Source organism: Rattus norvegicus, chromosome 9 (genome assembly GCF_021556685.1).
Source record: "Rattus norvegicus strain SHRSP/BbbUtx chromosome 9, alternate assembly SHRSP_T2T, whole genome shotgun sequence".
In the NCBI taxonomy this organism is placed as follows: Eukaryota; Metazoa; Chordata; class Mammalia; order Rodentia; family Muridae; genus Rattus; species Rattus norvegicus.
In genome coordinates this window covers 103,789,446-103,810,819 of record NC_141542.1, presented here as the reverse complement: position 1 = coordinate 103,810,819, position 21,374 = coordinate 103,789,446, and the positions used below count along the sequence as shown (strand labels likewise).

The 21,374-nt window shown below is 42.0% G+C and overlaps 1 protein-coding gene across 24 annotated transcripts in view; it reads left to right on the top strand.

Moving 5' to 3' along the window:
- Positions 1–7,106: 7,106 nt before the first annotated feature.
- Positions 7,107–21,374, top strand: part of Usp40 (ubiquitin specific peptidase 40) — a 70,874-nt gene continuing 56,606 nt past the window's right edge. For 15 of the 24 annotated variants that reach the window (XR_015628678.1, XR_015628677.1, XR_015628669.1 and 12 more), the window contains exons 1-7: positions 7,107–7,205; positions 8,229–8,446; positions 10,962–11,029; positions 12,549–12,662; positions 14,974–15,138; positions 17,514–17,660; positions 20,020–20,163. Coding sequence is in view for 4 of the 24 variants with exons in the window: in XM_087566448.1 (XP_087422574.1) it covers positions 8,248–8,446; positions 10,962–11,029; positions 12,549–12,662; positions 14,974–15,138; positions 17,514–17,660; positions 20,020–20,163 (837 nt within the window). In the remaining 20 variants the exon portion in view is untranslated. 24 annotated transcript variants of the gene reach the window in all.

Here is a 21,374-nt window from a genome sequence, read left to right as displayed (position 1 = left end):
TGGTACTGGGTTTTGTATGTTTAAGTGGGCAATTATATCTTATCAATTGGATCTAAGATTATTGTGTTGTGTGTTCTTTTATGTGAGGGTTTGAGTGTAGGAAAGCATGAGGCTGGAATGTGTTTCCACCAAGATATCTAGCAGATATCTTGGGGCACTGGGGTGTGGACCTAGCGAGGTAAAAGACAACTATACTTTTTTTATTTTTATTTTTACAACAAGTAGCATCCCTCTCCCCTCTGGCCACTGTATTACCAACCAATCCCAAATCCCAATGTAGAGCCATCTGACATCACAGGGTTGGGGTGCCTCCACACAGCCCATCCTAGGCAGGTTCTGGTCTGGCATTTTACAACTGGGTCTCAGCACACTCCCAGTGGGAACTTGGCACATCTCATCCCAACTGAAGACTGAAACGTGATGAGACAGGTACTCCTTCATGGTAATCCCTAGACTTCCATTGTGTGATCACGAGCAAAATGGCTTTGGAAAAGAAGTCCCTCACCCCCATCGCTCCTTGTGATAACATACTCAACCACGCTCATCTGCTACTCCCCTTCTTCCTTCTTCAAACATTAATGGTCCACCAGAGCTCCCATCTCTGCCAGCATTGGTCTTTATGTTCTCTTACCAACACGCTTATAATCACATTAAAAAAATTTCCCACTTCAGTTCTCCAATTGTGAGGAAGAGGAGAACATAGAATTCTTCCTGCAGGCATTGTTCTGCTTCAGACATCCCTAATTCTGCCCCATCCCTGACCAAGAAGACATAAGCATCAAAGTGAGACTGTTATCTTTATGGATCAGGAGGAATCACCCTTCCCACCTTGACATACCTACTAACTGTGGAGACACCATTGCTCCTGTCCCTCACACTAGGGTCTTGGGAGGATAGATATGAGTTCTGAGAATGTAAGAGAGAGGATTGGGGTACTGAGTACCATCAACATAGTGGCAAAGACTCTGGTGAAGACCATGAATGGGAGAGAAAAATCCTTGGCAACAGTTAAGCCATGCACATCAAAAGGATCCAGAAACACAGCATCAAAAGAACATTCTTTAGGCACTCTAATAACTTATTGGGTACCAGGAATTTTATCTATCAAAAAGCCAGATTTGTAGTTATGGTGTATCCACTCTATATGCCAAAGGGTCTTCATTTGTGTGCATGTATCCATTTGAAAGTTTGGGGTGGAAGAGGCACATTCATGGGTATGTGTGTTTTGGGGTACACTTAGAGTTACTGACTGAAAGACTGGGCATCAGCCACCATTTCCAGCATCATTTTTCACAAGTCCCTTTGGACTTGGGAATGGCACAATTTGCCAGTTATAAAATATATGACATAAAGCAAGAGGACAAAATCCTTAGGCACAGCCCTAAATTCCAGCCCTATTTTTTTATACCTCTAACAGAAGATCTCCTGATACTGAAAAGAAAATTATACGAATTCTAGGTTTAGAAATATAAAAATTAAAAGAGTTAGCCCCAAAAGCCACAAACTCAGGGCTAAGCCCTGCCACCAGGAATAGCAGGCCATAAAGATAAAGAAAAGGAATACAAAAACCAGCCCAGGCTATCGAGGACTGACCCATAAACCATCCAAAGACATCCCCCCAGCTTACTCAGAGTCATACTTTAACCAGATGTCCTCCAGACCCTGATAAGCCCCTACTTGTGCTTTTCAGCCATTGTGTCCTGCAGAGAGCACTCCAAGAAACCAGGCAGCCCAAGCCTAACCAGAGGTGTTTCAAATACAAATGCTCCATCAATTTTGACAAACTTTTAAAAATAATGAGGACCTGAAGACCCTACCCTTCTCCTGATTTAGTAGCTCTGTTCCAGGAACCAGGGGGCCATAAAACCTTCTGGCGTCCCCTTATCTCCTGGAGCCATAAAACAATCCTGTAACTTGTGGTGCATTCCCCTTTGACATCCCCCATCCCCTGGTGCTCACAGCCTCTGCCTTTAAATACTCTTTTTCCCAGCCTCTCTGGGCCGACACCTCTGTCTCCTGCGTGGGATACGTGTCGGCCCGGAGATCTCTGTAATAGGTCTCTGTAATAAACCTCGCCTTTGCTTATTATATCCAAAATGGTCTCTCTGTGTCTGGGGTCCGCGATTTCCCAAGACTTGAGTAAGGGTCTCTCTGCGTGGGATTTTTTCAATACCAGTCTAGATAGACACAAAGAGTCAAGTCTGATTTTTGCCCTGGAGATAGTGATGCACAGGGAGGCATGACAGACCAGACAGAGAGATTTGAAAATAATTTACCAGTCAGCATTGCCATGAGTCATCCTAGGAGAAAAAGGCCCCCAACCACCATGAGATTGAACTTCAGCTGTATGTAGGGATCATGAAAAGTTTCCCACTGAGACCAGACTCAAACAGGGATGTTCTGCACAGATACATGAAGGAGGAGCAGGATTCCAGAGAAGGCAATAGCCGTGGTGGTTTGAGGGACAGGAAACAGGTTGGATGGCTGGGACACAGACAAACAGTGCTGCAAGCAGGAGAGTCAGGTACCTCTGGATTATCAAAGCCCTGGCAACTGCATCAAGGATATCTTGATTCTCCCCAATCACGATGAGAACTCAGAGGCAAAAACCTTCTCAGTGAGGCCTTGCACCCTTCTTCTGACCCCTTTTACTGATCTCCCTCAGCCCAATAAGTTTGCTTCATACTTTCGTATATAATATATCCCAGAATTCTCTCTCCCCACTTCCTGCCTCACATAAGGCCTCTTCTTCCCCTTTCGATTTTCATCACACACACACACACACACACACACACACACACACACACACACATTTAAATCTGGATTATGCTTCAAAGTTCTATCTAATTATACCATGAATATACACAGACATGTCAACAAGGAAGCGATATATACATTTTCTCTCTATTAATGAATTGGTACAAAATAATTCTCTAACCCAAGAAGAAATCTAAGATGTAACTAATATAACAACAAATCACAGATTCATATGGAAATTTTATTGTCCAAAGCCAGAACTCACTTTATGTGCTAAAGGAGAAATAACATACCTTGGAAAGTGGCTTCCCCTGGAGGCAGTTGACCCCACCACTGAAGACCATGTTGAGCATCACAGGTCTGGGGAGTTCCAATACGAAGTCAGTGTGTAACAACCAAATGGACACTGGGCCGAGGAGATCTCTCATAGTCACCAGGGTCTGCAGAATGTCAGAAGCAATGTCTATAGCAGTTGTGAAAAAATAGGGGCAAAAAATACATGCTCCTTCATGTAGGAGAGATAGTTCCACGCTCTCTCCTTGAAAGTCATGGTGTCTGTGAATTTCAAGAGACCTCTGGGGACCTAAGAAGGAAGACTAGGGCACTGGGCACCCTCATCAAGATAGTAACAAAATACCTCCCCAAGAGAAAAGTACTTGGAACAGCATCAAAAGAAGTCTGCTTCAAGTACTCCACTAACTTCTTGTGGTTAAACACACTCCTACAGGGTGAAAATAATAGTTCAAAGAAACTACTGGATGAATGTTGTGATAGAGAAAATACTCTCTTGAGTTTTTCAGTGGTCATCCAGAGGCCAGTCACATAGAGAGGAAGAGAGGGTGGAAAACCTGCAGGAGCTGTGAGAGATGTGCAGCCCAGGGGGATCCAGTTGATGTGACTCCGTGCTCTTATAACACAAGTGGAGAAACGAGAGCACAAATGTCCCCACAGGTATGTTTTCACATTTACATATTGATAAAATATTATGCCCACCAACAATGGTTGAACTCAGAAGATCAATGATTAATGAATAGCAACTGCTGAGAGACTTACTTTTCCTGAAAAAAATGGCATATGCTCTTTGCTCTAGAGAGAATCATGTTCTTCAATGTAAGTATTGAGACAGAATTTTAATCAGTGATCTTGGACTTTGAGACTTCAAAAAGATTAAAGTGAGAGAAAATTTGAAGAGACATTTTGTTAGAGCTTTTTTTGTTTTGTTTTTGTTTTTGTTTTTTCAGAAACAACTATTGAGTCGTGTGCTAAGAATAATGAAAACTCTCTCCACAGAAACAAGCCAGCAACCAGCTTCAGAGGAAGCTAGCCCTGGGAGGATTGTTCTTCATGACCTCCTGGTTGGCAGTGGGGTTGTCTGTCATAGGCAACGCTGCCATGAATAGACACTGCTGAATGTCCTGCTCTGTGTGCAGCAGGATTCTTTTTCCCTTTCTAGACAGGATCCTTTCTCTGTGGCTAAGTTAGATAGAAGACTTGCCTACATGGATGACCCCAGGGGTTCAATGGTATCTGGTTATCATCTGTTTCAAATGGCATTCCAACTGATCTGATATTAATGTTCTTTTAAACTATTTAATTGCCCACAAAAGAGATTAAAGGTATGCAAGGCTGCTAAGGAATCTCAATGTGTCCATCAAGAATGACCCATTCAGAACCCCAGGGGACAGAAGCTGTCCCAGCAACTTGACCTAGCTGGAAGTCAGGCAGTGCAGGAAGGATTAAGTTGGATCAGTACAGACGGTGCACTTTGAAAGAAACAGGTGCAGGGCTTCCCAAGCAGAGGAGTTTAAATAAAATATAAGAGTCCGACCAAATCCAAATAAGGATCCCCAGAATTTTTAAAAAGAATTTTTGTAGAATATCAAAAATAGACATGGGTATTGACCAAAGACCCTAGAAAATATGAGAGTGGTTCCCATGACTTTTGTAGGACAATACGGTTCTGTAGTTCTTGGGAAAATCTAAAAGTTAGAAGGGACTATGGGAATGAATGCATCTCAATGGTTGGATATTGTCTCATTGTGTAAGAGAAAGCAAAGGGATGGATGGGACAAATTACTGATGTTTAGCTGTGACAGAACAGAAAATAAAGTGGGTCAGACAAATGTAGAAGGAGAGACTGTCTGTGGAGAGACCTAAAGTGTGAGAAATGGGGGCACTGGATAGTTGGGTGCCCAGAATTGGAGAACGAGCACAGAAAGTAAGCCAACCCAAGAGATAAGATAGCTCTGGGGTATAGCCACTTACAGTAAGTTGACCCCAGGGAGAGAAGGAAAACGTGGACAGTGGTGGAATGGGACTATGAGTCAAAACATAATAAAGAGGCTGGGAGGCAATCTCTTCATGTTCTCCTTCCCCCTCCCTTCCCCTCCCCTCTCCCCCTACTTTCTCTTTCTCTTCCTGATTGCAGACGCTGTGTGCAAGCTGGTTTACACTCCTGCCACCCCAACTAGAGTCTCATTTACCACCTTGTCTTCTCCATCATGGTGGACTAGTCCCCCACCTATAAGCCAAAAAAGAAACTCTACTTTTATTAAATGGTGCCAAGTATTTAAGACAATGAGGAAAAAAAAAACTAGTATCAAGAATGGAGCCGTTGCTGTGACTAACGGCCACGTAATTGGAGAGACTTTGGAAGTAGTTTGAGACAAGAATCTGAAAGTCTCCATTGCTCTCAGCACCACGGGGAGGCTAGGGTGGATGTCCTAGTTCGATTTTTTTAAAGATTTATTTAATTATTTATTATATATAAGTATGCTATTGCTGTCTTCAGACACAACAGAAGAGGGCATCAGACTTCATTACAGATGGTCGTGAGCCACCATGTGGTTGCTGGGATTTGAACTCAGGACCTCTGGAAGAGCAGTCAGTGCTCTTAACCACTGAGCCGTCTCTCCAGTTCCCTAGTTTACTTTCTATTGCTGTGCTAAACACCACCACTGAAAAACAACATGAGGAGGAAAGGGTTTATTTCAGACAGCTCACAGTTCATCATGAAGGGATGTCAGGGCAGGAACTCAAGACAGGGGCAGACCCTGAAGCGGACAGAGGCCATGGAGAAATGCTGCTTACTAGCTTGTTCCCTCTGCCTCACTCAGTTTATTTTTATACAACCCAGAACCACCGTCCCAAGGATGGTACCACCCATGGTGCCTGGGTCCTCTCACATTAATCATTCATCAAGAAAATGCCGCTACCCCCCCCTCCTGCCTCCGGACCAATCTTATAGAGGTATTTTCTTAGTATTAGTTCCCTCTTTCCATATGACCCTAGCTTGTGTCCAGTTTACAAACAAAACAAAGTACAAAAACAAACAGCCTACCCTCCCCCCAAAAAAAAGACCAATCAAAATCTAACAAGCAAGCACATGGGTATAAAGGGATATAGCTGCCTAGAAGGAAAAGATCTTTCCTATGTCTGTGGATCTGTGGTAGGTTTTTGGTCAAGGAATAAAAGTTTATGGTATATCTACGATTTTAAATAGGAGGATGAAGTACCGGAAGTCAACAGATAAGTGAAAAGTAAGAGATGTGGCCAGGAAAGCAAAGTGAAGAGGGGGTTGCTAAAAAGCAAAGTGGTCCTCAGACTGGAGTACTGAGAGCTATGTGCTCTCTCTGTCCATTTCCTGGCCCAGACCCCTTGTTCCTAGGCAACCTTCATCTCCCGTCCTTTCCTCCCAACATTTCCTTAGTTTTCTAGCCACACCAGACTCACTCAAATGTACCAAATACAAAACCCTTGGACTGATATTCACTTTGACTCTCCCATCCCCACCCCGCAGTTCCCTCCATCTCTATTCCAGTTCTCTATCTCTCAAACTCTCAGCTGAAATAAAAATTAGTTTTTACCTGTTCCTTTCTTTCACGTGGGCAATACAAATGGGTTCTATGCAGAGGATGGGAAGTAACCCATCCAAAGAGTTCCAGTAGGATAGACAGTTTTGAAGGGAATATGTGTGCATATATGTTTGCATGGTTATATAAACTACTTAAGACAATGTAAGAAGATCCACAGAACCTAGAGCATCTTCATAAGTTTTGTATTGGAGATATACTTTGAGAGGGAAAAAGGGTTTTAAGGCTCTTTTGTTTATTCTAGAACAGAAACTATATAAATACATACTCCACTTAATTAGTGAAAGCTCTAACAGAATGTGGCTCCAACGCCGTTTGCAGGCAGCGATAAATACAAATTTTAACAAGCAAACTGTCAGGAGAAAAGAGCAGTCTCTGCAGTACTCACTAGCCGCGCCGCAATTTCACTACCCATAAATCTCCGCGTGGCGCGACGCACCCTGGGAAGTGTAGTCCGCATCTCGGGGCGGGGGGGTCACTTTCCAGAGACCCGGCCTCGCCGGCATGGCGGTGCCTGTTCGGAGCGAGTTCGTTTACTCTGTGCTGTGGCCAGGGCGGGGGTCTGGGCTGTAGGCAGTAAGTGGGGCCGGGGAACGGGACGCAGGGAGGGAGGAGGGCCCCGTAGAGACGACCCCGGCGGCCTGGGGCGAAACGCCGGGCCTCTGTTGGCGGCGCGTCAAGGGTCGGGCCGCGGGGACGCGCGCCCGTCGCGCTCCTGGGCCCTGGGCGGCTTGGTGGGCGGGAAGGCCTCTGGAATGGCATGACGGGAATCCAGCTCGCGAGCTCGAGGCCTGACTCCCGAGTTCCATTTCTTGAGCTTTTCTTCAGAGGACTGTGTTGGAAAGGAAAAGAACTGCATTTTGGGCGTTCCTGTCTCTTAAAAGAGAGTCCTCAGCGTTTTTACCTCAAATGCCCCTTAACCACACAAACAGAGCAGACTCCCGCAGGGTCCACAGGTCTGGGGTTGGATTCCTGGGTATGTGTTGGAAGGCCACTGGACTCCATAGCTCTAATGACCAGTTTTTCTTTCTTAAGGTACTTACGCCAGGTTCTCTAGTTTGGGGCCAAAGTGCAGAAACTACTGTCACGAAGATTAATGTGATAGGTTTAAGTCCCTGAAACGCTGTGATCTGGTACAGTATGTGAAGGGATGGGAGAAGCTGAGATTTCATAATTGATGAAGGCTGCTGTCAACTAACACTGTCTGTCCCCCTCTCCCTCTCTCCCTCCTTGTCTCCTCATTTAGTGATGTGGAATCCAAGAATAGTTATCAGTTCTTGTGAGCCAAGCCCTTTGTACTCAGTAACCTTTCTTTTGTCATGTGATTGGTTAAAGTACCCTATAAAACATGCACGGCCCCATTTTACATAGAAGTAAATGTTAGCTAAATAACTTGTCCAGGATCACACAGGTTAATCAGCACCCCGTGTAAGTAGGAAGGATAAGTCGGGTCTCCGCTGTCTCCTAAACACAGACTACTGTATTTTCTGAAGGATGATTTTTAATAAAACAACTTCGCTCGAAAGATAAGAAAAACTTGGGGGTGGAGGTTCATTTCAAGAATAAAGACATTTATGTAACATGTCGCTTTCTTTAAAGGATAGCGTTTAGTTCCACAATGTTTGGGAACCTATTTGAAGAGGACTATTCCAGTGTGTCAAGTAGTCAGTATGGAAGCGGGAAGAAATTAAAGACTAAAGGTTTGGAGCCACCTGCCCCTAGAGAATTCACCAAGTTAAGTGGAATCAGAAATCAGGGTGGAACCTGTTACCTCAGTTCCCTGCTTCAGACACTTCACTTCACACCTGAATTCAGAGGTATGCATTGTGACATGCATTTGAATAGTAATATGTGTCATGGGTTTTATATGTAATTAGTTATGCCAAAATCATAAAGGAAAATGACTCTTAAAGGTGCATTCAACAATACGTGCTCGTCGTTGCAAAGGAAAACATATGTTAGCAGTTCTCTGAAGAAAATTGTGACGCTTACCACTTTAAAAAAAGATATCTATTCTGTGTGGCGATACAGTGTTTCATAACAACAACAGTGGTAAAAATAAGGCAAGGTATTTCTAATTCCCATAGTTTAAGATACAACAATAAAGAGAATTTTCTCTCCAAAGTAACAGTCACTTAAGTCAGGGTTACGCAGGCAGCTTGACTTCTGCAGTGGGAAAAGTTGTCATGTTATTTATACACATCCATAGTTACATATCTGCGTTTCTGAGATTCTGAGAACTCTGATTCTGAGCTGACCAGTCCTGAACTTGTTTGGCCTTAGAACCTGATCTGGCCGAGGCTTCTTAGAAGTTGTAGTTCTCTCAGGAGGATGAATATTAATATTTTCACAACAGGGATGTTAATCTAAAAATCAGCATTATCTGCCCCAGACCTTGGTAAGAGTGACAAATGCTGTACAGGTGCATCCTTCATCATTCTAAAGCCTGGAAATTATGAATTTCAAAGGCCCAAAGGAATTGAAGTAAAGAACTTTGTAAAAGAAACAGGAACCTACTCAGATTTGCTGTATAAGATGGCTATGGGGAGTTACTGGGATGATAGACCATTTCTCCAGAAACCACAGGCTGGAAGCCAGCCAGTTTTCACTAGAGCCTTATGTCTTGTTCCTGTTTCTCAACATGTCTGTCCCGTGTCTATCTACACTCCAGCTTCCTTCATAGCCCTCTCTGTGTCCTTTGATTCCAGCGTGAGCGTGTTTGGCCTGTGCGTGATCCCGATTGGGGGGGTCCCAGTGTTGATGATGGGAGGTAGAGTTGAGAGAAAGGTCTCAAGTTCAAGGCCACAGGAGACTGACCCTCTCTCAAAACAAAATGAAGAAAAACTAATACCAGCTATATGGCACACACCTGTAGCCTCACATTCAGGAGATCAAGGCAGGAAGATTCAAAGTTTAAGACTGGCCTGAGAAAGTGAGACTTTCTCAAAACCCAAAAAAGAATATCAGAAGCTTGAAAGAGAGGTGTAGATAAGCCCCCCCCCCCTTTTTAGTATAGAAGAGAGTTTATTTAGGGCATGGGGGGAGAGATGAGGGTATAGAGACAGATAAAGGCAGAGAGAGAGAGAGAGAGAGAGAGAGAGAGAGAGAGAGAGAGAGAGGAAGAAGAAGAAGAAGGAGGAGAGGAAGAGGAAGAGGAGGAGAGGCTGGCTGTGAGCACATGGAGAGGGGAAAGAGCAAGAGGAGAAGAGGGCAAGAGGAATAAGCTTCTCGTCTCTTCAAGCATGTCGTCTGTCACTAGTGTGCACTGTGCACTCTGGATGGTTCAGCATGATCCTGCTGTTGAGGAGGTATAATTTGGAAGAGTAAGGAGTAACAGTCCTGAAGGAGGAAAACAGGGACTTTTGTGTATGTCTTTTGTGGGGAGTGGTGTTTTAAAGCAAGGCTAAATTGAGTTCTGTTATATTTCCAGTACACTGCAGTGAGGAACAATGTGAGTTAAGTCTAGAAAGCCCATGAGTGGTTCTGTTCCTTAAACTGTAGGCTTTTAGTTTATTTTTGTCCAGTCCCAGCACTAGTGAGAGACAACCTTCTTAAGAGTAGGTATCAGTGTTTTTCAGTAAAGAGATATATTCACCCCATTTATCACTTACCTCAGTGGAATGTTTCAAAAAACACTGGAGGCAAGGGCAGGGACTGACAGCTTTATTTTCAAGTAAAGCCATTACCATGTCTCATTACTTGCATAGAAAAGACATTTACACACTAAACCAGAGGATCTCAAGATAAAAGACATCTAGGCTGGTCCAGCATTTGAATGGTTGGTTAACAGCGTCACACGTGAAGCATACACACCTGTGACATTTTTCTGCTTTCTGAGACTCCTCATAGCTTTTGAGCCTCATTGCCAAAGGCAAAGAAAACCAGTCATTTTTTTATGCTTATAGGGTTTTTTTTTTTTTTTTTTTGAGGAAGCGGTGCAGTGCCTGGTCTTAGCACACGGTCTTAGGACTCCATGCTTAGTCTTTGGGTTTTTGAGGCAAAGTCTTCTTATAGAGACAAGCTGGCCTAGCTCTCAAGATCCTCCTGCCTCTGCCTCAGGAACATAGGGTTAAAGATGTCCTATAGTGCTCTGCTTGCTTATGTTTTTATGTTCTGTGGATCTGTCATACTCAAGTGTCCCTTGATGTTTATTCTTAGATCTGGTGGGCAAAAATCTAAAAAGAATTCAAAATGTATAGATGAAGGGGACAAATATTGCCTTAGTCCTTTCTAAATCTTTTGATGATATTGCTTAATGGGGGTCTTGGCTTCTTAAACGATTTTCAAAGAAGCAGCCATCATTTACATATCTAACTCTACTGTTTCGTTTAGAAGCTTTATTTTCTCTTGGTCCGGAAGAGCTCGGTTCTCTAGAGGATAAGGATAAACCCGAAGCAAAGGTACTGAATGTGCACTTTATTGGGTCTTAGCATAGTCGGGACTTGTTTGGGGGCTTTTGCATGTGTATGCGTGTTATGTGTGTATGTGTGTTACGTGCATGCCTGTGAAGCTACAGGTTTGCCCAGGGCTAAGGAGATGTACATGTGTATGCATGTGAGCATACAAGTGTGTGTATGTGCATGTAGAGGCCAGGGGTCGATGTCCTCTATCACGTTCCACCTTATTCACTGAGGTAGGATCTCTCTCTGTATTGTTGTGGCTCTCTCCCTAACCCGATTGTCCCTGTGATCCTGGCTGCCTCCCAAGAACGGAGATTAAGGCAAGCCGCCACACCCACCCAGCATTTAAGTGGGTGCTAGGGATTTGAACTCCAGTACTCACTCTTATGTGGCAAGCACATTATCCACTGCAGCATCTCCCTAGCTCAGGAAATGATTTTTAAGGAAAGAATTAAGTGCCTTATTCATAGAAAACATTTATTTACTACAAAGTATCATCTACATTGACAGATGGTGACTTGCCTCATACTTAATTAGCAACAAAATTTTCTCTACAAAAGAATAGCATTTTCAACTACCATGCTGCCATTGCTGCTATCATGAATATGCCCACTTTGCTGTGCTTATTTTCAGGGCAAAGGAGAGACTTCCAGCCATCCGTGCTAGCTGACCAGAGCATTCATTCAATGCACGTACTTACTATGCACTGAATACATGGGGAAAACCCTACAGACCAGTATTTTCTCAATTTAGTGTTCTGGAAATACATTGAGGAGAAAGCTAGGACATTGTTTTGTACATTGCTGTGGTGAGAGTGTCTAAAGCATAACTCTAAGCATGCTCTTCCTGCTGGAATCTCATTCAGAGGCCTCTCATTGCACTTAGGTGCAGGTCTGTGGAACACTGGTGATTTGTGATACAGACACATGCTTCAAAAGCAACTGTGAGGCAAGATGTCAGGTTCTTTCCAGTCTGTTGCAGATCAATGCTTTTATAGTATGTATTTTTAAAGTCATGGGACTATAGAATTGTCACAGATATTCCTGAATGCTTATTGTCCCTCTGAATCATTAAAATTTAACCTGCACACTGGGCTATGCGAGGCCCTGCTCTCTGGCCTGGAGAAAGGGAGGCAGGGTGTAGGCTAGCTACTGAGATTTGAGCACCTGAAACATGGCTACATTAACCTTGAATATGTGTGTATGGAGATAGTTTAGAAGAAAAATGAAGTATGAAATTGTATGCCTGTGATCATTTGTGTGGTTTGTTGGGACCCATTTGGATTTTTAATATTGATCTGAATTACATCAAGGGAGAAAACTCCAGATCACTAAAACCTTTTGGATTGAATTAGAATTTCCAAAGGGCTGAATCCAGTTAGCTCTCCCTCTATTATAATGAGGGGTTTGTGCCCTTTCTGCTGAGTGAGCCAGAAGACAGGAGAAAAGCAGTGTGGAGCTTTTGAAATCCTCGCTGCCCTCGTGAACAGTCACCTGGAAATGCACACCTCTCCCCTCAGGTCCGGATCATACCTTTGCAGTTGCAGCGCTTGTTTGCCCAGCTTCTGCTCGTGGACCAGGAGGCTGCATCCACCACAGACCTCACTGACAGCTTCGGGTGGACCAGCGATGAGGTAGGAAGGTGCCAACAGGGAGAGAAAAGTCGACCAGCTTCACATTTTGTCTAATGTCCTTTAATTTTGTCTCAGGGCCAAAGCATATTGGAACATCTTCACAGGCGAATATCTAGATGATTACTGAACATAGGCTATTACAACTAGCTGTGACATGAGACTGGGAAGGATGCCATTACTATAAGGAGAAATACAGGAGCTGATTGTTGAAATTTATACTGAACAATTTTTGTGTCATTTAGTTGAGCTAATAGCCACATTATTTACTGTTTAGGTGTCAAACTGCTCATCAAGTTTTCAGTCTTCAGCAATAAACCAGTGGATTTTTAGAAGGCTGCCCACCTTTGTGGTATGCTTCTTGTCTGACTCTGATGAGAACGGACTGCCATCACATCAGCATTTTCATTTCCTCTTCTTGACCCCTGACTTCATTTTTCCACCTGAACCCTATATCTGCTGTAGACATGACTCACTGTTCAGTTTGCGTTCCTAAAAGGTGTTCCACCACGTGCAAACAAACATCTGTGGTAATGGATAAGGGTCTTGTCAGTACATCAGACAGCTGACATTCGTATCAGTTGTGGTCCATCCCTGCAAAGCTGTAGCCTTGTGCCAGGAGCATGCCTTAACCCAGTGGTACTGCCCTGTGGGATTAAAACAGGGATTGGGCCTTGTAGCAGGTGACAGCATATCCTCTCAACAGGCATGTACATTCCAGATAAAGGACTAGTGCAGGGCCATATTCCCTTATCCTTGCCTTTGAATCATAACCACTTCATTGAGGTTTGCATGCCATAAATTCACTCTGTCAAAACTGGCAGTTCAGTGGCATTTAGTATTATCACAGAATTAGGCAGCCATCACCACAGTCCATTTTAGGTTGTTTTCACTGCTCTGAAAAGAACCCCTATGCATTTATAGTCACTCCCCACCCTCCTCAAGCTCTTGGTTAATCTGTAACCTACTTCCCACTTAGAGACCTGCCTGTCCTGCACATGTCATAGGAATAGAGTTAGACACTGCATGATCTTTTTTAACTGGCATGTTTCATTAAGATAATGCCAAGGGTCATTCCTTCTTACCAATTAGTGAGCCTCTGCTTCATGGATATGCCACAGAGGGGCTCTACGTATTTGAGCTTCCACTAAGTTGCTGGCTTCATAATTCTTAAAAGGCCTGAAACAATTTTCTTAATTCTTTTTTTTTTTTTTTTTTTTTTTTTTTTTGGTAAAGGACTGGACCAACCTGGATAGTAAAATGTCCTTGAGGTTCCTTTGCCAAATAAATGGCAGAGATAGGGAGTTTTCCCTCCCTTTCAAGCCAGTGATATAGGATAGATTTACATACCTTGGTATTTTACATTTCAAAAAGCAAGAAAAAGAACATCAGTCTCATACATGGTGTCAGCTTTCATCCTCTTTACATACCTCATGTGGTATAACTTCTTTTTATATTCCCCCTGGCTGCCTCTCTTTCTGCACCCTGAATTGTTCCTCTCGTTTCCTTTTGGCTTTCCTTGGTAACAGTGGCAACAATGTATCAAGACTGAGAGACACTTTGCTGTGTCTGTGACACTGTTAATGTCTGTGGGATGGGCTACTTGCTGTTCTGTTTAAGTCCTTAGAGGACTTGGCTCCTGGTTCTCCCTTTCATTGTCCTTTTCTGCGTCCCAGGGATAGAGCACACCTTGGAGGTACAGATTGTTCTGAAAGACTAGTTCATACATGGCGGGTGACTTAGAGTGGATTAAAGCAGGAGCCAGTTTGAATTCTCAGCAACAGTACATTACTCTAGTTTTTGTTGCTTTATCCTTTGAAGTAGTGAATTCTGGTTTCTGCTGTCCTCAACTATTGTGATCTAAGTGAGGTTTACCTGTGTACATACTTACCTACTGTTCTGAGCCTGTCCTGTTCTTTCCTTCTCTCATCTTTGTGACACGGGCAGGTGGGTGTTCTCTCATAATACAGAGTGTACTTAATAGTCACCGAGTAAGGTGAATTGTGCGTACACACTAAACACTGCCTAGTCGTATTTTTGTTTTGTAGTGTAAGTAAATATAGGTGGCAATGTTTTAACCTGTAGTCATCCATCTTCAAAGCTTTTCTTATGTGTTTCTATTAATTGATAGTATTCTTTAAAGATTGTTCTTAAAAACTGAGGCAGAAGTAATATTTAAAGTCAGCTGCTTTAGTGGGGCATTGTGCCTGTAATGGAAGCACTCAGAGTCAAGCAGGAAGGTTGTAAGTTCAGGGCCAGCCTTGGCTGTCCAAAGACCTTGTCTCAAAAATAAAAACTGTTTCCTGTTTTATAGGAAATGAGACAACACGATGTGCAGGAACTCAACCGAATTCTCTTCAGTGCTTTGGAAACTTCTTTAGTTGGGACCTCTGGCCATGACCTCATTCATCGTCTATACCATGGCACCATTGTGAACCAGATTGTTTGCAAAGAGTGTAAGAATGTCAGTGAGAGGCAGGTAAGCAGATAGGATTCCTCTGGTAACAAATTATTGTAGGTTATAATCCACATAATGAGGTCTGCTGTTTTCTCCTTCCAGCCCATGAGTCCTAGAGACTAAGCTCAGGTTGTCAGGAGTGGCAGTAGGGACCTTTGCCTACTTCGCCATCTCCAGCCTGCAGGTTCTTGAAGTAGCTTTTATTCAGTGCTCTGACATTTGCTTTTAAAAAAAGGTTTGGGGAGATATTTACATGCAGATATCTCATGAAAAAAGCCAGTATAAAGAAAGTCCACTGAGGAGCTCAAGAGATGGCTCCGTGGTTCAGACTGCTTGCTGCTGCTCTTCAGAAGACTGGTGTCCATTCCCTGCACCCATGTAGGACTGCCCACAGCTGTCTGTAGCTCTAGCTCCCAAGGACCTTCTGGTCTCTGCAGGCACTGGCACATACGTGACCTACACACACATGCACACACACACACACACACACACACACACACACACACACTGTATATAAATATAGAAATTTGCTCTTCTGGTCTCGCCAGTAGAAGCAAAATGATGAAAGGAACATCATTGTTTGGAAGGCGTTGCAGTAAGACCCACACGCTGTGCTGCCACTGTGGCTCCAAGGCCTACCACCTTCAGAAGTCGACCTGTGGCAAATGTGGCTACTCTGCCAAGCACAAGAGGAGAGTAAAACTGGAGTACAAAGGCTAAGAGACAAAACACTACCAGAACTGGTCAGATGAGGCACCTAAAGACTGTCTACCGTAGATTCACACATGGATTCCATGAAAGAACAACACCTAAACCCAAGAGGGCAAGAGGGCAGCTGCTGCAGCATCCAGTTGATCTTGAAGATTTCAATCAATTATAAAATAAATGTTCTGGTTTCACAAACAAAAATAAATTAATTAATTAATTTAATTATGGAGGTAATAAAGATAAGATACTAAAGAATATATAACAGATCTCCAATTAAATATTAGGTTTAATTTGTTTATATCCTTTAGGAGTGTCTTTCCAGTGTGTGTGTATATTTATATGATATATAAACTATCATGCAAAGCTGGTAGTTCTGTTTGAATTATGGTTTTCATCTCTTTGTGGTAATATAGATTGCCCATTGAGCTTGATGTTGTCTTCTCTGTTGTTTTTCAAGTCCAGCTCAGCAAATGGTATCATTTCTGAACATTTAGTGAAAAATCTCCTTTTGTTATAAGGATTGTACAGAGTTTCTGTATCTGACTATTCAAATGGAAAATGTCATACTATTTTCCAGATGTATTTACTGCTATTTTAGAAATAGATGCAATTATATTATATTAATAAATACATGTGTTAAATATATCTATGTCCTTTATCGTTGTTTGTTTGTTTGTTTGTGTCCTTGAGCTTGAGCCTAGGTCCTTGTACATTTACAGATGCTGGGCAAAGGGGTTACTGTGAGCTATGACTCCAGCCTTCTTTTTTATTTTTAAAAGAAGAGCTGGGGACAAATGGTACATCTGGACCTTCTTACCTGTGTTAACAGAAGCTGTCCCAGTCAGCCTAGTTTGAAAATAACTGACATTTCCTGTGTCTCGTTGACTGACTGAGCTCTACTGGAGAGATAACAGGGCGGTGGTAAAGCATGACATACGAAACCCACACAGAAACGATGAACACTCACTCTCCATGTACATGCTGTTACCACAGAAATGAGCTGTTCCACAGGGATTGTGCCATGATTTAAACTAGTGCTCTGCTATGTTTTAGTTTCCATAGTCTCTTAAAAGAATACTATTACATGTGTGACAGAATTATAAATAAGATGTAAACTTGCCAAATTGTAATAACATTTGTTGCTAGAAATAAAATTCAGATATAGTCTCTGCAGCTTCAAGAGACTTTTTATAAAATGTCACTTTTTAATTTTTACAGAAATACTTGTTTAATCTGGATAAAAACATTTTTCTTGTCATTTTTTCATATCTTAAATCAACTTTACCAAAAGAAAATAAGGATGTTTACATTTTGGGTTGCTATTATCATTTTAAAGATTAAAGCAATGTTAATAAATTGTGTGTGTGTGTGTGTGTGTGTGTGTGTGTGTGTGTGTGTGATACTTAAACTTAGGTATGTATATATTTCCTGGGGAAACATGAGGTTTTATTGCATCTGCATCTAAATCATAAACCTTTGTCTTTTAAACTGTTTTCCTAATGTACTTTAAACCAAATTATAGTTTGATTTAAGAAGAATAATTTAGTGATACAAATTTACAGTATGTAATCATAACATATATATCTTCTTGTATGCAAAATATATATGACCAATTCCCAATATATATTTCAGTTGTAAACCTCTGTGAAATCATTTGTTATCTTAATATTAATTCTTTTGTATTTCAGGAAGACTTCTTGGATTTGACAGTAGCAGTCAAAAACGTATCTGGTTTAGAAGATGCACTCTGGAACATGTACGTGGAGGAGGAAATTTTCGACTATGATAACTTGTACCACTGTGGAACCTGTGACCGGCTGGTGAAAGCAGCAAAGGTAACCACACCTTCCATCCGTTAGTACTCAGAGACAGGAAGCTGTGCCTGCTAAAACCACCCGAGAAGTCAGGAAGACACACTTTACGCTTTGAACACTAAGGATTAAGAAAGTGTGTTGTTACCTGTATTTTAATTTTTACAACAGAAAAAAGTTGTTTTATTAACCTAGCAATGACTTTTCATGGAAGAATGTGTTTGAGCCTCAGCGTTTCTTCAGACTCCTGTTAGTAAGCATCTGTGTGCTCAGCAGTTTCCTCTCTCCCTGTGAACGGCAAGGCAAGGAAGACAGGGTTAGAGGGGCTGATCTCTGAGTCTGAGCAGAGGCAGAAGGGAGCTCAGTGGAGCTGCATGAACTCAGGTCGGGTTCAGTTGTTTTCATTGTCCTGTGTACAGTTACTCCTGTGAGCACAGTTGCCCTGTGTTCTGGGGAGATAGAAAACAAGAAAATAGAGAGGGCTTACCACCTAGGTGAGTACACTGCTCTGTTATTTCCACACACTGCGTGCACACACACACACACATCTCTAAGCTCCTTTATCACATTACCTTGCTTTGAGACAGCAACTTCTCAGCATTCCTAGAAACTGGCTACATACTAGTGTGCTCTTCTAGCTGAGGAAGGGTTCTGTGCTTTGCTTCCTGAGTTTACCTACTTACTCTCCAGGGTCTGACCTGTGAATGCTATCTTCAGAAGACAGATTTTGAAAAAACTTCTTGAGTTATTTTTCCCTCCTTTATCTCCTCTGGCAACTGACTATTTCTTTTTCAACATCCTTTCACAGCTATATGTGATGTCTGTATGAAATTGGTTTAAATGTATTTTACATGGTTAATTTCCAACAAAAGACATTGTTAGCAGATTTGCCAAATATCAGTAATTCTTTAATATTAATACAAAATTATTATTAGAGATTGTGTGTGTGTGTGTGTGTGTGTGTGTGTGTGTGTGTGTGTGTGTTGCTAATGCATTTCCCATTCCTCTGGCTTAGATGTGCCATTTGCTACACCTCTCTGGCCACCTTCTCAGTTCCTTCTCTACCTGTGGCCAGTGGGACACTTGTTTCTTAGCCTTATTAGAGTCGAGTTTCTCTGATTATTTTAGGTGCATCTGTGGGATGAGTTTGGAAATTCCATGTATTAATGCATGCTTTATTTTCTTTTGTTGTTTTGAGAGTCTTGCTGTGTAATGCAGGTTGGCTAGGATCTCTCTATAGCACACATTATCTTCAAACTTGTTCCTCCTCCCTTTAATCCTGGGATTATAAGTGTGCACCACCATTCCTTGCCTTGTTTTCAGTTTTTAACCTATAGATTATATGAAATTGTATCTTTAAATATGTTTTAAGTAATGTTAAATGCTTAGAATTATTCTACAGGGGAGCATTTTTCTTCCCTAAGGCTACCAGTGCAAGAGCATTGGGGACAGCTGATGACTCTTTTTTTTTTTTTTCCTTTTCTTTTTTTCGGAGCTGGGGACCCAACCCAGGACCTTGCGCTTGCTAGGCAAGCACTCTACCACTGAGCTAAATCCCCAACCCCCTGATGACTCTTAAAAAACAACTTAATTTTAAATCAGAGTTAATACAGCAACAAGATACCCTGCCTTTGAACTTAAGAAACAGCGGATAGGGAGTGAAGAGGTGGCTCAGTGGTTAACATCACAGCTATTCTTCCAGAGCACCGTAATAGATTCCCTGCACCCACAGGGTGGCTCATAACTGTTTGAAACTCTAATCCCAGGGTATCGGATTATAACTTCTGGCCTCCTTGTGCACTGTGCATGTATGTAGTACACAGACACATATGCAGGCAGCACGCCCATATGCAAAATAAAAATAAATCTTAAACAAACAGAAAAACAACAAATAAAACCCCATCAGTAGATCTTGAACTCTGGGGAGTCAAGAGTCCCTTTTCGTAGTCTTATGACAACTATGAATCTTTCTCCAGAAAAAAATGTATATACACATACATTTTCTAATCATTCAGAGTTCTGCTTCTTCACTGAATAAGATCTGTGTGCTTGCTAAGTGAAATGCAGACCCAAGGAGCAAGGTGAAAGGACAAGGGCTAGGCAGGAAATGAGCAAGGACAGAGAAGGAGTACCTAGTTAGGACACACCTATCAAAGAGTAATTTAGGTTAACAACCCGAAAAGTATAAAACTGGCTTGTGCCTGTCTTGTTGTAAGCATAACCACATAGTACCATCCTTAGTTCCATAAAGTAAATGGTTTTATATTGAATTCAGAATGTGTTCTTAAGGACATATTTATAATTGTGTCATATGTCATCTTTTACTACCTTACAGAGCATTATGTATTCTTTCATGTAACTTTGTTAATTTTTCTCTTTACAGTCTGCCAAATTACGTAAGCTGCCTCCTTTTCTTACTATTTCATTACTAAGATTTAATTTTGATTTTGTGAAATGTGAACGCTACAAGGATACTAGCTGTTATACATTCCCCCTCCGGATCAATCTCAAGCCTTTCTGTGAACAGGTTTGAACCTTTTATTTTTTAATTCTTTCTCTTTCCCTCCCAAGATTAGAATACTCAGTTTCTTGTAGGATTTCTCAACATTGGCCCTGTTAACATTTTTTGTTAAATGTATAATGTGTATGCATCCCTACTCCACTGACAAGACAAAAGTCCATGTCTCCTAGGCAGGGTGAGTGGTCCAAATTGGTTTTTTATACTCCTATTGAATTTCTTCTTCTTTTTTGTTGTTGTTTCTTCTTTGAAACAGATGTCTTACAGCCCAGGTTGGCCTTGAATTCATCTTTTGTCTCTGCCTCATGGGTGCTAAGATTAAGGCCTGTAGTACCATGTCTGAGAGTGTTTGGTGGTGGATATGTTCATAAAAATATATTTGATAGTAAAAGTGTAAAGTCCAATATGAAGTTCTCCCTTATCCTCTTACACTTAGCCTTTCTTCTCTTTTCCACATATTACACTCTGCCCACATGTGCATATTTACTGACTTGGCACATATCAGGGCTACCGTACAGTTTTTTCTTGATCAGATTATATGATCTTGCTTAATATTATACATTCTGAGTCCATCCATTTCTATTATCCACTTATCTGTTGATAGACATCTAGATTGAGTCCAATTCTTTGTCATAGCGAATAAAGCAGCGATAAAAATGGTGGTGGAAATATCTCAATAGTAAGTGTCCTGGCTAGTTTTATGTCACCTTGACACAAGTTGATGACATCTTAGAGGAAGCAACCACATTTGAGAAAATGCCTCCATAAGATTGACTACGGTAAGGCATTTTCTTAATTAGTTATTGATGAAGGAGGATCTAGGGGTCTTACCACCCATGGGCTGGTAGTTCTGGGTTTTGTAAGAGAGCAAGCTGAACAAGCCATGAGCAACAACACTCCTCTATGGCCTCAGCATCAGCTTTGGCCTCCAGGTTCCCAACAGGTTCAAGTTCCTGCCTTGGCTTTCCTCAGAAGACTATGACTCCAGATGTGCAAGCCTTTTCCTCCCCAAGTTGCATTTGGTTATACTGTCTCATCACAGTAATGGTAACACTAAGATAGAAATTGGGGCCAACGTTATAGGGTATTGCTGTGATAGACCTAACCATGTTTTGGGGGGGAATTATGGAAGAACTTTGGAACTTAGGGCTAAAAAAGTGTTGAGATCTCTGTGAAGTGTTCTGTTGGAGCTTGGAAGAGATGCTGAGAACAGTGCAGAT